This window comes from Pipistrellus hanaki, assembly GCF_964339955.1.
Source record: "Pipistrellus hanaki genome assembly, chromosome: 15".
Taxonomy (NCBI): domain Eukaryota; kingdom Metazoa; phylum Chordata; class Mammalia; order Chiroptera; family Vespertilionidae; genus Pipistrellus; species Pipistrellus hanaki.
This window is the reverse complement of record NC_140517.1, coordinates 47,941,709-47,957,281: the sequence shown is the minus strand read 5'-3', so window position 1 is coordinate 47,957,281 and position 15,573 is coordinate 47,941,709. Positions and strand designations below refer to the sequence as shown.

The 15,573-nt window shown below is 40.5% G+C and overlaps 1 protein-coding gene across 3 annotated transcripts in view; it reads right to left on the bottom strand.

Annotated features, from left to right (window-relative positions):
- Positions 1 to 808: 808 nt before the first annotated feature.
- The window catches only part of LOC311633377 (zinc finger protein 547-like), a gene marked incomplete at its 5' end in the record, with an annotated part of 33,102 nt that continues 18,337 nt past the window's right edge, over positions 809 to 15,573 (bottom strand). Inside the window, 2 exons of one of the 3 annotated variants that reach the window (XM_084905993.1) lie at positions 809 to 4,093; positions 10,526 to 12,443. In XM_084905993.1, coding sequence (XP_084762119.1) covers positions 10,527 to 12,443 — 1,917 coding nt within the window. In that variant the 3' untranslated portion in view covers positions 809 to 4,093; position 10,526. Of the gene's footprint in view, positions 4,094 to 5,365; positions 9,044 to 10,525; positions 12,444 to 15,573 lie in introns of those variants that run through there. The other 2 variants (XM_084905995.1, XM_084905994.1) reach the window with 2 other exon arrangements.

The following is a 15,573-nucleotide window of genomic DNA, read 5'->3' as shown; positions in this document are numbered from 1 at the left end:
GGGCGCCGCCATCGCGCTCTGTGGGCGGCGCGAGGCGGGAGCCGCGGGGGCAGCGGCGCCCAGGGAATGGCGGGGCCTGTCCGAGGCCTGGCGCGGTCCACGGAGCGAGCGACTGGGAGCTTCAAGCCCAAGTGCGAGCCGTGAGTGCCCCGCAGGCTCCCCCATGGGTTGTGAGGCGAAACACCACTCTCCTGCCTCCTCCACGGGAGCTGCTGACCGCCTGAGACAGACCTGAGAGAAGACAGAACCCACAGGACTAGTCCCGCCCCCTGAAGGGGACAAAGGAAACTGCCTTTCCTGAGCTTCCATTGGCTCAGTCTGGTGGCATTCCATGCGTGGCTTTCTGGGTAATGTAGTTTTTAAGCTCCAAGTCTGGAATTCTGCATTTCCTTAGATCTGACTCCAGGACCTGCTCTTCCTGAATGAAAGGCATTGTTTCTTCACTCAGGACATTAAGTATGTCTCTTGCCCTGACTGGTTTGGCTCAGTGGATAGAGCGTAGGCCTGGGGACTGAAGGGTCCCAGGTATGATTCCAGTCAAGGTGCAGGAAAATCTGCAGTAGGGGATGCGCAGGAGGCAGCTGATTGAACTTTCTCTCTCATAAATGTTTCTTTCTCTCTATCCCTTTCCCTTCCTCTCTGTAAAATAATATATATATATAATGTTCTTAAAAAGCATGTTTCGCCTTCAGGCTATTTGTAGCTGGGGGAGATTGCTCAAGACTCTAACTACCTCCATTGAATCCATTATATAAAGTTTATGTCACAAAACAGACATAAACTGATGACATCCAAAGTGTCAGCTCTTCAGAGACAAAACCCTAATTATCGAGTTCTCCTGTGGGTCAAACTGTGCTGGGATGAAAGGGGAGGCAGACAAACAGCAGCTCACTCTGAAAGAAGGTTCCCCTGGAGATACCACTGCAGCTGAGAAATGAACACGGGGAGGCCAAGGGTCAGAGCTCTGAGATATAAAGGGAATAGGAGGAAACGCATAAGTGTAACCATGGAAACAGGAGCTGCAGCTGAGCCACCCTGGTCCTCATCCTGTACCTGCTCCAGTGAGGGCTGCTCATCAGCTGTAGAGACTGTGTCTGACGCTGGAGAAAACAAGAGTTAAAATCCAGCTCCTTGAAGCTGACACTTGTCTGTGGTGTGAACGTGGGGAGCTAACTTCATTTATCTGATACTGAATTTTTTGTTTTTTAATATATTTTATTGTTTTTTTACATAGAGGAAGGGAGAGAGATAGAGAGCTAGAAACATCGATGAGAGAGAAACATCAACCAGCTGCCTCTTGCACACCCCCCCTACTGGGGATGTGCCCACAACCAATGTACATGCCCTTGACTGGAATCAAACCTGGGACCTTTCAGTTCACAGACCGACACTCTATCCACTGAGCCAAACCGGTTTCGGCCCTTGTCTTCATCTTTGTTTTGCTGCCAGAGCAGCAATGGCTCAGATGGGAACATCTGAGAAGCTACAGGAACCCACAAAACCTCTTGATTACAATCAATGACAATGACCTCTCCACAGAAGATAAACATGCCTGCAGTCCCTCAGATCTGGGTAATACCGCTCCTGTAGTTTTTACATCAAAAAAATTTCTGCATGCAGGTTTAGATGAAGACCATTCCATCTAATGAGCTGCAGTCTGGTCCAACAACAATTAGATCAGTGTTTCTGTAGTGAAAGGGATTCTCCTCACTGTAATGGTCTTCCAACCAGTGACCATCACCCATGGAATTGAAGGCATTAGGGCACACGGCCCTCTGCAACACCTGGGTAGGAGGTTCCCTTCAAATGTCTTAGCATCCCCTGAAAACAAGAAAAAAAATTCACGCTGCTCTCAGATATACTTGAGGTTGTCACAGCGACTCTTTGGAGTGATCTCTGTGTCTCAAAGCATCCATCTTCACATAAGGACTTAGAGTCCACAGTGTTTCCTGGGAAATTATGGAAAACAATGTAAATTTGGCAAAAACTGCTTTGCTAATTTCTACACCATAATCTGTCCCAAACGACAAAAATTTTGGAGAGCCCATAAGTTTTTCACCAGATCATGCTTGGAGAGCCTGGATTTCCTTATAAACTAAGCCATAGACTCAATAGGACACCCAACATTAAAGAAGTCAGAGGAAAAACCTTTCATTATTTTGCAAAGAAAGAGACCTGAGACTGGCAATTCTCCCATTGGTGACTGAGGTACAAAATAGACTCATCACAGGCATCTAGGGAAAGCATGTCCCTGACAATGGCAGTCCCTGTGCAACATTATGTTTACTGGGGTCAACAGTCATCAGTCCTATGTGGCAACTCATGACAGGGAAACAAGGAAGAACTAAGGACTGAGGTATTCCCAATTTTCTTCAACAAATTAGACAACAGAGTTAGCTTCCCTGGGCACATGAGGATGGGGTTTGATGCCATTGGCAGGGACATTATAGGTGATTCCCGTGAAATGCCTTCAGCAACAGAAATATACAGTGATATACACCTGGGAATACATCTATGTTAGAAAGTGCAATATAGATACATATGATTCCAACATAAATACTAACGAACACAACAACAAAAACAGTTGAGATGTTATAACATGTAGGTAATTAAATGTATCAGATATAAGTCAGACTGAGACTTCACATATTTTCTTATACTATAGTTAAGTACTAACTAAGAAAATACGTTTCCTACACATCTAAGAAATTTTTCACATTTTGGATTCTTTTGTGCAGAGCAAATTTACAAATTTGGCTGAGAGAAACCTCACATTGATTACAGTCATACTGGCTTTTTCTAGTGTGAGCTCTCCGATGACATTGAAGACTACTGCTCCTTGTAAAAGATTTTCCACAATCACTACATTTATAAGCCTTTTCTCCTGTATGAACTATCTGATGAGTACGTAGGTGCGTCGTAGTGCGAAAAGATTTACCACATTCACTGCATATATAAGGCTTTTCCCCAGTGTGAACTCCCTGATGATACTGAAGACCACTGGATTGTGTAAAAGTTTTCCCGCATACACTGCATTCATAAGGCTTTTCTCCGGTGTGAATTCTTTGATGACGACGAAGGGCAGTGCTCCAGGTAAAAGATTTCACGCATTCGCTGCACTTGTAAGGCTTTTCTCCAGAGTGAACTCTCTGATGAATGCGAAGGTTGGTGTTAGTGGTAAAAGATTTCCCGCATTCACTGCATGTGTAAGGCTTTTCTCCAGTGTGAACTCTCTCATGAATACGAAGATGGTTGTTAGTGGTAAAAAATTTCCCACATTCACTGCATTGATAAGGCTTTTCTCCTGTATGAACTCTCTGATGTTTATGAAGGTGAGAGATAGTTTTAAAAGATTTCCCACATTCACTGCATTCATAAGGCCTTTCTCCAGTGGGCAAAGATTCATGATCACCTTGGCTATTACTACTGCTAAAAGCTTTCTCATATTCATTGCACTGATCAGGCCTTTCTCCAGTGTGGCCTCGCTGTTGATCATGAAAGCAAGAAAATTTGGTAAAATATTTTCCACATTCAGAGGACGCAAAACACCGACTTCCTGCATGGACACCCTTTTCCTGAATAAATGTGTGGGTGTAACTAATGTCTTTCTTACATTCTTTCATGGTGAAATCATTTTTTCCCCTTTGAAACGTCATCACACACACTGGAATAGCATTTGGACTGTCCCTGGTCTGAGTAGCCTTTAGGTAGAGATGGCCTGACCCAGTAAGAACACCCTGCTGAACCTCCCTGCAGGAGAAATTATTTTGGGGCACATTGAAATTGCAGCTGTTTGCAAGTGAGATCCTATCCACACCTCTAATGGAAGTATTCTCTCTCACGGGCTGCTGGTGAAATTTTACATGGAAGTAAAACCGTTTTGCACATGCCCCGCATCTCAATAGTATCTGTCCATGTTGTGCTCCCTGAAGCTCTATCATATGAAAAATGTTTCCCAAGACGATTCCACATCTCCCACAGGGGTGGCTCTTCTGGGAAGACAAGGCTAACTTGGGATTCCTGGCCTGTGACACTCTTACAGAAACCTTCTGTTCTGTTGCTTCCTCCACATTCTCTGCTCCACAGCAGCAACCTGAACAAAAGGAAACGCTGGTGACATACATGTTGACCTCATGAAAACAGAGTATCTTTATCACAAATGTTTATCTGTCTTGATTAGACATGATTCCATGCAAAGATTTTCAAGATGAGTGAGTTAGACTCTGAGGAAATTGCTGTTATACATAACATGGCCCCAAAAGTCAGTAGATGAGGAAATTCTCACCCATGGAGGGACAGAAGCCCAGGATGGAATACAGAGAAGAGAGAAAGGCTCTACCCATTGTTCCGTCTCAAACGACTTCCTTGAGGACCTTATATGCTGACCATGTGAGTCTGTGTAGAATACTTTAAAGCTGTTCAAGCCCTAATCGGTTTGGCTCAATGGATAGAGCGTTGGCCTGCATATTAAAAGATCCAAAGTTCGCCGGAACCGGTTTGGCTCAGTGGATAGAACGTCGGCCTGCGGACTGAAAGGTCCCGGGTTCGATTCCGGTCAAGGGCATGTACCGTGGTTGCGGGCACATCCCCAGTAGGGGGTGTGCAAGAGGCAGCTAATCGATGATTCTCTCTCATTGATGTTTCTACCTCTCTATCCCTCTCTCCTCCTCTCTGTGAAAAATCAATAAAATATATTTAAAAAAAAAAAAGATGAAAAAGTTCGATTCCAGTCAAGGGCATGTACCTTGGTTGTGGGCACATTCCCAATAGGAGGTGTGCAGGAGGCAGCTGGTCGATGTTTCTCTCTCATTGGTGTTTATAACACTTTCCCTTCCTCTCTGTAAAAAAAATCAATAAAATATATTAAAAAACAAAAACAAAACAAATTAAGCTGTTCAAAGCCATAAAAATTAATTGTATTAGAGAATATGATGTTCAACGTCAATATAATAACATATGTGCACTGTAAGACGTTGCAGGCATCGATCAATGTTGGAGTGCAGTAAAGAGAGACCTGTGAAAGAGGCAGAGGTGCAAACTCCAGAGAGGTTAAGGTTATCAGTGGACTGGGATTCCGAGTAGAAATTATCACTATTCAACTTGTGTAGTTGCCAAAGTAAAAACAATAAGCACAACCAGGCATAACTGGGTGAGGACTGGGCCACTGTAAGAAAACACTGGGTTTCTAGCTATGAATGCAAAAAAAGGCCAGCCATGAATTCCTCTCCCTAATAACCCTTCACCAAGGCAAGACCGTCTATGGGTCCACTGTGTCAATCATAAAGCGTGTTTCTTCTGTGATGCACAAATGATTCTTCCCCTTAAATCCCATTTGAGTTACTGCAAAAACAAGGGTGAGAGTTACCTCCAGCAGCCATTGTACTTTTGCTATCATTGACCCTAGTGGCTTGTTCTTTAAAAAATAATGGAAATTTTTGTCTTTAAGACATGCCTTGGCCAGTATGGCTCAGTTGATTTGAGCATCATCCTGTGTACCAAAGGGTCGAGGATTTAATTTCCACTCAAGGCACATATCAGTTTGTGGGTTCCATTTCCAGTTAATTTGTGTGCAGAAGGCAGACGATTGATGTATCTCCCTCAAGTGATATTTCTCTATGTGAAACCAATATTAAATGAATAAATAAAAATTTCAAGGTAGCCAAACAAAACAGAACTGAAAAAAGTCTAGAGACAAAATAAATAAAAAGACAACCTACCAAAAATCATGAACAAAATTCAGAAAATGTAATTTAAAAAAAATATATTTTATTGATTTTTTTATACAGAGGAAGGGAGAGAGGTAGAAAGTGAGAAACATTGATGAGAGAGAAACATCCATCAGCTGCCTCCTGCACACTCCCCGCTAGGTATCTGCCCACAACCAAGGTAAATGCCCTTGACCGGAATCGAACCTGGGACCCTTGAGTCCACAGGCCGACGCTCTATCCACTGAGCCCAACCGGTTAGGGCAAGAAAATGTAATTTTAAGAGAAAATTTTATAGGGATAAAAGCCTATATTATGAAAAATAATCTCACAAAACCTAACCTGCCATATCAGGAATCTAGAAACAAAACAAGAAAATAAATCTGAAGATTGCAAAAAAAAAAAAAAGAAAGAAAGAAATATTTGGAAAAGCATCAATAAATGGGAAACAAGACAAAAGAAAAGATACTACCAGGTACTTTGCTAAGAAATACAAAAATGGGTAAATCTTGAACTAGACTAAATAAAAAAACAAGAACAAATAAATAAACAAAAACAAGCCTCAAAGAAATGAAAAAAGAAATGGAAGGTAAGACATTACACCTGACACTATGAACCACAAAGCATCAGAAGAGATGTTGAAGTTAGGAGGCCACATGACCTTCCATAGAGAAATTTGTCAAGATCCCATATGAGCTTCTGAAATAAAAAATTTCAGAGCCCTGCCCAGGTAGCTCACTTGTTGAGTGTGTTGTCCTGATGCACCACGGTTGTGGGTTTGATTCCCCAACAAGGCACATGTAGGGGACAGCCAATAAATGCTTAGATGGGGAGAACAGCAGATCAATGTTTCCCTCTTTCTCTGTCTCCTTTCCTATCTCTAAAATCAATAAATATAGGCTTCCCAGTATGGTTCAGTGATTGAGTATCGATCCATGACCTAATAGATCACCATTCCATTCCTGGTCAGAGGGCATGCACAGATTTCTGGCCCAATATCCAGTGGGGGGTGACTCTCATTATTCATGTTTCTATCGCTAACTCCTCTTGCTCTCTAAAATCAATAAAATATATTTACAAAATCAATAAAGAAATAATTGAAAGAATAAATGAATAGCCCTGGCCCGTGTCGCTCAGTGCTGAGTGCTTACCTGTATACTGGAAGGTCATGGGTCAGATTTCCAGTAAAGAGCAGGTACCTGGGTTTCAAGTTCAATCCCCCTCTTAGTGGAGGGGCACATGTGGGAGGCAACCAATTGATGTTTCTTCTTCTCTCTCTCTCTTCCTTTTTCTCTCTCTGACTCTCTGTCTCTAAGAAGAAAAAAATCAATGGAAAAAACATTCTCACTATTCAGGTTAAGATAAAAGAAGAATAAGTAATTAAATTTAGAAAAGTTATCAGAGAGGAGATCCAAGGTGGTGGTTCGGGCAAAAGCCTATACTTGGTGCCTCCCACAACCACATCAAAATTACCACTAAAAAACAGAACCACCATCAGGCAGAGCCTCTGGAAAGCTGGCTGAAAGTTTCTTATGGGTGTGAAGAGTTGTAAACTAGTATGGTCAATTCTTTATAGACACAGCTCCTAAGGCAATGGAGACTACGGAGAAAATAAACAAATGGGACTACATCAAAATAAAAAGCTTCTGCACAGCAAAAGAAACCATCAACAAAACAACAAGAAAGCACAGTGGATGGGAGAACATATTTGCCAATGATATTTCCTATAAGGATTTAATCTCTAATATTTACAGTAAACTCATACAACTTCACAAAAGGAAGATAAACAATCCAAAAAAAAAAAAAAAAAAAAGGGAAAAGGACCTAAATAGACACTTTTAGAAAGAGGACATACAGAAGGCCCAGAGACATATGAAAATATGCTCAAAGCTACTAATCATGTGAGAGATGCAAATAAAAGCCACACATGTCAGAATGGCTTTCATCATCAAACCGACAAACAAGTGCTGGTGAGGATGTGGAGAAAAAGGAACCCTCGTGTGCTGCTGGTGGGAATGAAGACTGGTGCAGCCACTGTGGAGAACAGTATGGAGTTTCCTCAAAAATGGAACTCCCTGGCCGAAACCGGTTTGGCTCAGTGGTAGAGCGTCGGTCTGCGGATTTGGGGGTCCCAGGTTCAATTCCAGTCAAGGGCATGTACATTGGTTGCGGGCACATCCCTGGTGGGAGGTGTGCAGGAGGCGGCTGGTTGATGTTTCTCTCTCATCAACGTTTCTGGCTCTCTATCTCTCTCCCTTCCTCTCTGTAAAAAATCAATAAAAAATTTAAAAAAAAAACAAAAAACAAAAAAAAACCCCACATAGTCATATCAATTGATGCAGAAAAAGCATTTGACAAACTCCATCACTCATTTTTTATAAAAACTCTCAGCAAGTCAAAACCGGTTTGGCTCAGTGGATAGAGCATCGGCCTGCAGACTGAAAGGTCCCAGGTTTGATTCTGGTCAAGGGCACATACCTTGCTTGCAGGCATATCCCCAGTGGCGGGTGTGTAGGTGGCAGCTGATCAATGTTTCTCTCTCATCAATGTTTCTAGCTCTCTATCCTTCTCCCTTGCTCTGTAAAAAATCAATAAAATTACATATATATAAAAAAAGTTCTCAGCAAGGTGGGAATTAAAGGATGACACATCAAAATAATAAAAGCCATATATTACAAACCCACAGCCAACAACATACTCAATGGACAAAGACTAAAACCATTTTCCCTAAGAACAGGAATAAGACAGGGATGCCCACTTACACCACTCCTGTTCAACATAGTATTGGAAGTATTAGCCATTGCAAAAAGACAAGAAGAAATAAAAGGCATCCAAATTAAAAAAGAAGTAAAACTGTCCTTATTCACAGATGACATGATATTGTACTTAGAAAACCCTAAAGACTCCATAAAAAAATTAGTAGACTTAAAATTAATGGCATATCTATACACCAATAGTGAATTTACAGAGAGATAAAAAAAAAAAAATCCCATTTACCATTACACCAAAAAAATTAAGATATCTAGGAATGAACTTAACTAAGGAGGTAAAAGACCTGTACTCAGAACTACAGCACACTGAAAAAGAGATAGAGGTAAACGTAAACAGATGGAAGATCATACTGTGTTCATAGATTGGTAGAATCAACATCATTAAAATGTCCATACTACCCAAAGTAATCTATAGATTCAATGAACTCCCCACTAAAATACCAACAGCATATTTCACCGACCTACAACTAACTCCACAAAAATTCATGTGGAATTAAAAAACAAACCAAAATAGCTGCAGCAATCCTGAGAAAGAGGATCAAAGTAGGTGGAATCTCAATACCAGATATCAAGCTGTATTACAAAGCCACTGTTCTCAAAACTGCCTGGTACTGGCACAAGAACAGACATATAGACCAGTGATTCCCAAAGTGGTCTATATCGACCCCCAGGGGTCTATGACAACCTGCAAGGGGTCTACGTCAGCGAAAAAAAAATTTTGGGGTCCATGAAATGAAAATGGGGGTCCACGATAGTGGATCTCAACATACACTGATAGTACCTATTTACTTATAATATAAAAACATATAAATTATTTATAAAAGTACCTATGAAGTAAAAAATTTATTATATATGTTTATAAAATTGTGTAAGTTGTAGGATAAAAACCTGCACATAATGATATACCAGTATCATCTTGTTACAAGCATACGCGCAGTAAACATTCTTGCCAATTTTTGTCTCAAAGCTTCGCGAACTTGCACCGACTTGTTCAATTCGTCACTCTATAAATATGAATGTGAGAAAAATACGTTCATTCGTTTCCTGAATCTTGAATAGGAAAGTGCTGAGAAAATATTTAAAAAAATATAAACTGGTAGTTTATCATACAAATTATAGTGAATCAGTGTTATTTTGTTTGAGAATGCCGGAGAAAAGTAGGTACATTATTTTTTATTAAATTTTAACACTAAACTTCACTACAGTTAGAAATTTACAAAAAAATCAATATCAGGTAAGTAGGGGGTCTACCCAAAACCGAAAAACATGGCAAGGGGTCTACAGCACAAACAAGTTTGGGAACCTCTGATATAGACCAATGAAATAGAATAGAGAACCCAGAAATCAACCCAAAACACTAAACTCAATTAATATTTGACAATGGAAGCAATAACATACAGTGAAGTCAAGACAGTTTCTTCAATAAATGGTGCTGGGACTAAAGCAAAAAGAAAAAGAAAACAAAATAAAACAAAGCTCAAAAAAACGAAAGGTAAGACATTACACCTGACACTATGAACCACAAAGCATCATAAGAGATGTTGATGTTAGGAGATGAATGCCACTCCACAAAGAAATTTGATAGCTGAAACCACTTTCTCTCAGTGGATAGAGCATCAGCCTGCAGACTGAAAGGCCCAGGTTCGATTCCCGTCAAGGGTATGTACCTTGGTTGTGGACACATCCCCAATAGGGGGTGTGCAGGAGGCAGCTGATCAATATTTCTCATTGATGTTTCTAACTCTCTGTCTTTCAGCGTGCAGTGACATAGACCTGGCAGGATGTCTCTGTAAATTAAAAAGTGCAATGTAGATACACAGTGTTCCAAAATTAAAACAAACAGAACAGCAAAAATAGTTGTGGGGACATTACATAATGTAGGTGACTAAATGTATGAGATATAATTCACACTAATGAGACTTCACTGATTATCTTATACAATTGTTAAATCCTAAATAACAAAATACATTTACTATACATCTAAGAACCTTTTCACATCCAGACTCTTGTGCAGAGGTAATTTACAAATTAGACTGCAAGATATCTCACATTAATTGCACTCATAATGGCTTTCTCCAGTGTGAAATCTCTGATGATCCTGAAGACTGTTGCTACTTGTAAAAGATTTCCTACATTCACTGCATTTATAAGGCGGTTCTCCAATGTGAACTCTCTGATGACTACGAAGGTTAGCGCTCCAGGTAAAAGACTTCCCACATTCACTGCATTTATAAGGCTTTTCTGCCGTGTGAACTCTCTGATGAGTATGAAGGTTAGTGCTACAGGTAAAAGATTTTCCACATTCATTGCATCGATAAGGCTTTTCTCCTGTGTGAATTCTCCGATGATATTTGAGACGAGTGCTACTTGTAAAAGATTTCCCACATTCACTGCATTTATAAGGATTTTCTCCTGTATGAACTCTCTGATGGCGACGAAGATCACTGTTCCAGGTAAAACATGTTTCACAGTCACTGCATTTATAAGGCTTTTCTCCTGTATGAATTCTCTGATGACTACGAAGATTGGTGTTAGTGGTAAAAGATTTCCCGCATTCACTGCATGTATAAGGCTTTTCTCCCGTATGAACTCTCTGATGATGACAAAGTTTAGTGGTAGTAATGAAAGATTTCCCACATTCACTGCAGTGATAAAGCCTCTCTCCAGTATGCACTCTCTGATGACGAAAAAGTTTAGTGCTACTGGTGTAAGCTTTCCCACATTCACTGCATTGATAAGGCCTTTCTCCAGTGTGAACTCTCTGATGATGACATAGGTCAGTGAATGTGGTAAAAGATTTCCCACAATCACTGCATTTATAAGCCTTTTCTCCTTTATGAACTCTCTGATGTCTATGAAGGTGGGTCTTAGTGATAAAGGATTTCCCACATTCACTGCATTGATAAGGCTTTTCTCCAGTGTGAACTCTCTGATGATATTGGAGACCACTTGTACCTGTAAAAGTTTTCCCACATTCACTGCACTGATAAGGCTTTTCTCCTGTGTGAACTCTCTGATGATATTGGAGACCAGTGCTCCTTGTAAAGGACTTTCCACATTCACTGCATTTATAAGGATTTTCTCCTGTATGGACTTTCTGAACACTATGGAAGTTGGTCTTAGTGGTAAAGTATTTCCCACAGTCACTGAAGTGATAAGGCCTTTCTCCATTGTCCACTCTCTGATGACCACAAAGTTTAGTGCTATTGCTGTAATCTTTCCCACACTCACTACATTTATAAGGCTTCCCTCCAGTGTAACTCTTCTCATGACAATGAAGCTTACTGTTATCAGGTAATGATTTACCACATTCATTGTACTCATCAGGCCTTTCTCCTGCGTGAACTCTCTGATCATAATAGAGGGCACAGCTACTGGTAAAAGCTTTTCCACATTCACTGTGCTCATAAGGGCTTTTTCCAGTGTGCAAAGCTTGGTGATCATCTAGGCTGTTACTACTGCAAAAAGATTTCCCATATTCCCTGCACTGATATGGCCTTTCTCCAGTGTCCTGTCGCTGTTGAAAATGCAAGCTAGAAAATTTGGTAAAGTATTTTCCGCACCCAGAGTACAGAAAACATTGACTTCCAAGATGGATATCCTTTTCCTGAATAAATGTATGGAGGCAACTAATGTCTTTCTTACATGCTTTTCTGGTGTAACAATTTCTTTGCCTTTGAAACGTCATCTCACATTTTGAAATAACTTTAGGACTGTCCCTGGTCTGAGTAGCCTTTAGGTAGAGATGTCCTGACCTGGTAAGGAGATCCTGCTCAACCTCCCCACATGTGAAATGATTCTGGGACATATAGAGACTGCAGCTGTTTGCAAGTGAGTTTCTTTTTACATTTCTCATGAAAGTCTCCTTCTCATGTTGCTGGTGAAATTTTGGACTGAAATAAAACCATTTTGTACATGTCCCACACCTCAACAGTATCTGTCTGTGTTGGGTTCCCTGTTCCTCCATCAAGTGGAAAGTGTTTCCCAGACCGGCCCACAACTCTCACAGGGATGGCTCTTCTGGGAAGACAAGGCTACCTTGGGATTCGTTGCCTGTGACACTATTACAGAAACCTTCTCTTCCATCAGTGCCTCCACCGTCTCTGCTCCACAAAAACAACCTGAACAAAAGGAAACATTGGTGAAGAACATATTGACCTTATAAAAAAAGATATCTTCACCACAAATGTTTATCTGTCCTGAGTAGGCCTGATTCCATGCAAAGATTTTCAAGACATGTGAAGTAAACTCTGAGAAATGGATGTTATACATTATGTGTCACCAAAGGTCAGTCGATGATGAAAAGCTCACCAAGAGAGGAACGGAAGCACAGGGTGGACACAAAGAAAGAGGAAGACTACTCATATTGTTCCTGCACAAAAGGCTTCCTTTAGGAACTTACATGCTCACCATGTGAGTCTGTGTAGAATAATGTAAAGTTGTTCAAAGTGATAAGAAGTAACTGTATTAGAGCACATGAAGTTCAACGACAATATAATAATACGAGTGCACTCCAAGATGGTGCAGGTATGTATGAACATTGCGGTGTAGTAAAGAGATACTTGTGAAAGAGGCAGAAGTACAAAGTCCACAGAGGTTAAGGTTATCTGTGGGATGGAAAACTGAGTAGAAATGATCACTATTAGAACTGAGAAGATGCCGAAACCGGTTTGGCTCAGTGGATAGAGCATTGGCCTGCGGACTGAAAGGTCCTAGGTTCGATTCTGGTCAAGGGCATGTACCTGGGTTGCGGGCATATCCCCAGTAGGGGGTGTGCAAGAGGCAACTGATTGATGATTCTCTCTCATCGATGTTTCTAACTCTATCCCTCTCTCTTCCTCTGTGTAAAAAATCAATAAAATAAATTAAAAATAAAAAAGAACTGAGAAGTTGGCAAAGTATCAACAATAAGCATAAAAAAGAATAACTGGTGAGAAATGGGCAACTGTAAAACAAAACAAAACACTGGGTTTCTAGCTATGAATGCAACAAAGGCCAGCCATGAATTCCTCTCCCTAATGACCCTTCACAAAGGCAAGACTGCCTGTAGGTCCACAGTGCAATTCATAAAGTTGTGATTCTTCTGTGATGCACAAATGATTCTTTCCCTTAAATCCCATTTAAGCCATTACATGGGATAAATGATGCAAATCTTCAAAGAAAAACAGAAAAGATGGATGGTCAACACTGTGGTAGAACAGAAAAGGACAAATGAGATCACAGGCAAAACCTATGGAGTGACATTAGAAGATGGCAGGATCAGATTTATGAGCACCTCCCCCATCCCAGTGGAAGCAGACAGCTAACCATAAATAAAAACGCCATAGGAAATGGGAATAAGAGTACCATGAAGAGAAACAGGATTACAGACAAAAATAAAGGAGAATTATACAGAAAAGATGACTGGAACGACTGGGTAAGCAAACATATCTGAAGATACCTGCAGTCAAAAACAAGGATCAGAGTTATGTCCAGCAGCCATTGTGCTTCTGTTATCATTGACCATAGTAGACTATTCTTCCAAAATTACTGGAAATTTTTGTCTTTAGAAACTATAAATGCCTTGGACACAGTTGGTGGGAGCATCATCCCGTGTACCAAAGGGTTGAGGCTTCATTACCTAGTCAAGGCACATAACAGAATGTGGGTTCCATTTCCAGTTAGCCTGTGTGAAGAAAGCAACTGATTGATGTTTCTCTCTCACATTGGTGTTTCTCCCTTCCTCCCTGTCTCCCTCTCTCTCTTCTTCTTCTCTCTCTCTCTCTTTTTTTTTTCTCTCTCTCTCTCTGTATCTCTCTCCAACTCCTGCCCACTCTATCTGAGACCAATCATAAATAATAGATAAGAGCCGAAACCGGTTTGGCTCAGTGGATAGAGAGTTGGTCTGCAGACTGAAAGGTCCCAGATTTGATTCTGGTCAAGGGCATGTACATTGGTGGCGGGCACATCCCAGGTAGGGGATGTGTAAGAGGCAGCTGGTCGATTTTTCTCTCTCATTGATGTTTCTAGCTCTCTATCCCTCTCCCTTCCTCTCTGTAAAAAATTAATGAAATATATTTAAAATTTTTATATATTTTTAAATAAATAAATAATGGAAAGAATAAATAAATTGCCCTGACCTGTGTCAATCACTACTGAGAGTGCCTGTACACTGGAAGCTCATGGGCACATTTCCCATTATGGGTCAGGTATGTGGGTTTCAGGTTCAGAATCACATTTATAAGGTTACTCAAGAATCTTCTAAAAAACCGTTGAGAAACGTGAAGAGACCTTCAAGGACCTTAATGAGAATACCAAAAAAAATAAATTAATTAAAAAAAAAATGAAAAAGGACCAATCAGAAATTAAGTGTACACTGTCTGAAAAAAAGAATATACAAAAAAATCAACTGTAGATCAATGTACCCCAAGAGTCAAACCAAAGATCTTGAATATGAGGAAACAAAAAACACCCAAACAGAGAGGCAGAAACAAAGAAAAAACCAAAAGTGTGAGGATAGTGTAAGGAGCCTCTGGGACAGCTTTAAGCATACTATCATGCCAGAAGAAGAGAGAGAGCAGGATATTCAAGACCTATTGAAAGAAATAATGACAGAAAACTTTCCCTACCTGGTGAAAGAAATAGACTTACAAGTCCAGGAAGCCCGCAGAACCCCAAACAAGAGGAATCCAAAGAGGACCACACCAAGACACATCATAATTAAAAAGCCAAGGGCAAAAGACAAAGAGAGAATCTTACAAGCAGCAAGAGAAAAACAATTAGCAATGTCTTTACCCAGGCAGCATCTAGAGCAATGCAAACTAAGGAAAAAATAAACAAATGGCACATACATCAATATAAAAAGCTTCTGCATAGGCAAAGAAACCATCAACGAAAGCCTATCGCACTGGAGAACATATTTGCAATTCTATATCTGATAAGGGTTTACTCTCCAAAATTTACAGGGAACTCAGACATCTTAATAAAAAGATAAACAATGCAATCAATACATGGTCAAAGGATTTAAATAGACACTTTTTGCAAGAGGACATACAGAAGGCCAATAGACATATGAAAATATGCTCAAAGTCACTAATCAACTGAGAGATGCAAATCAA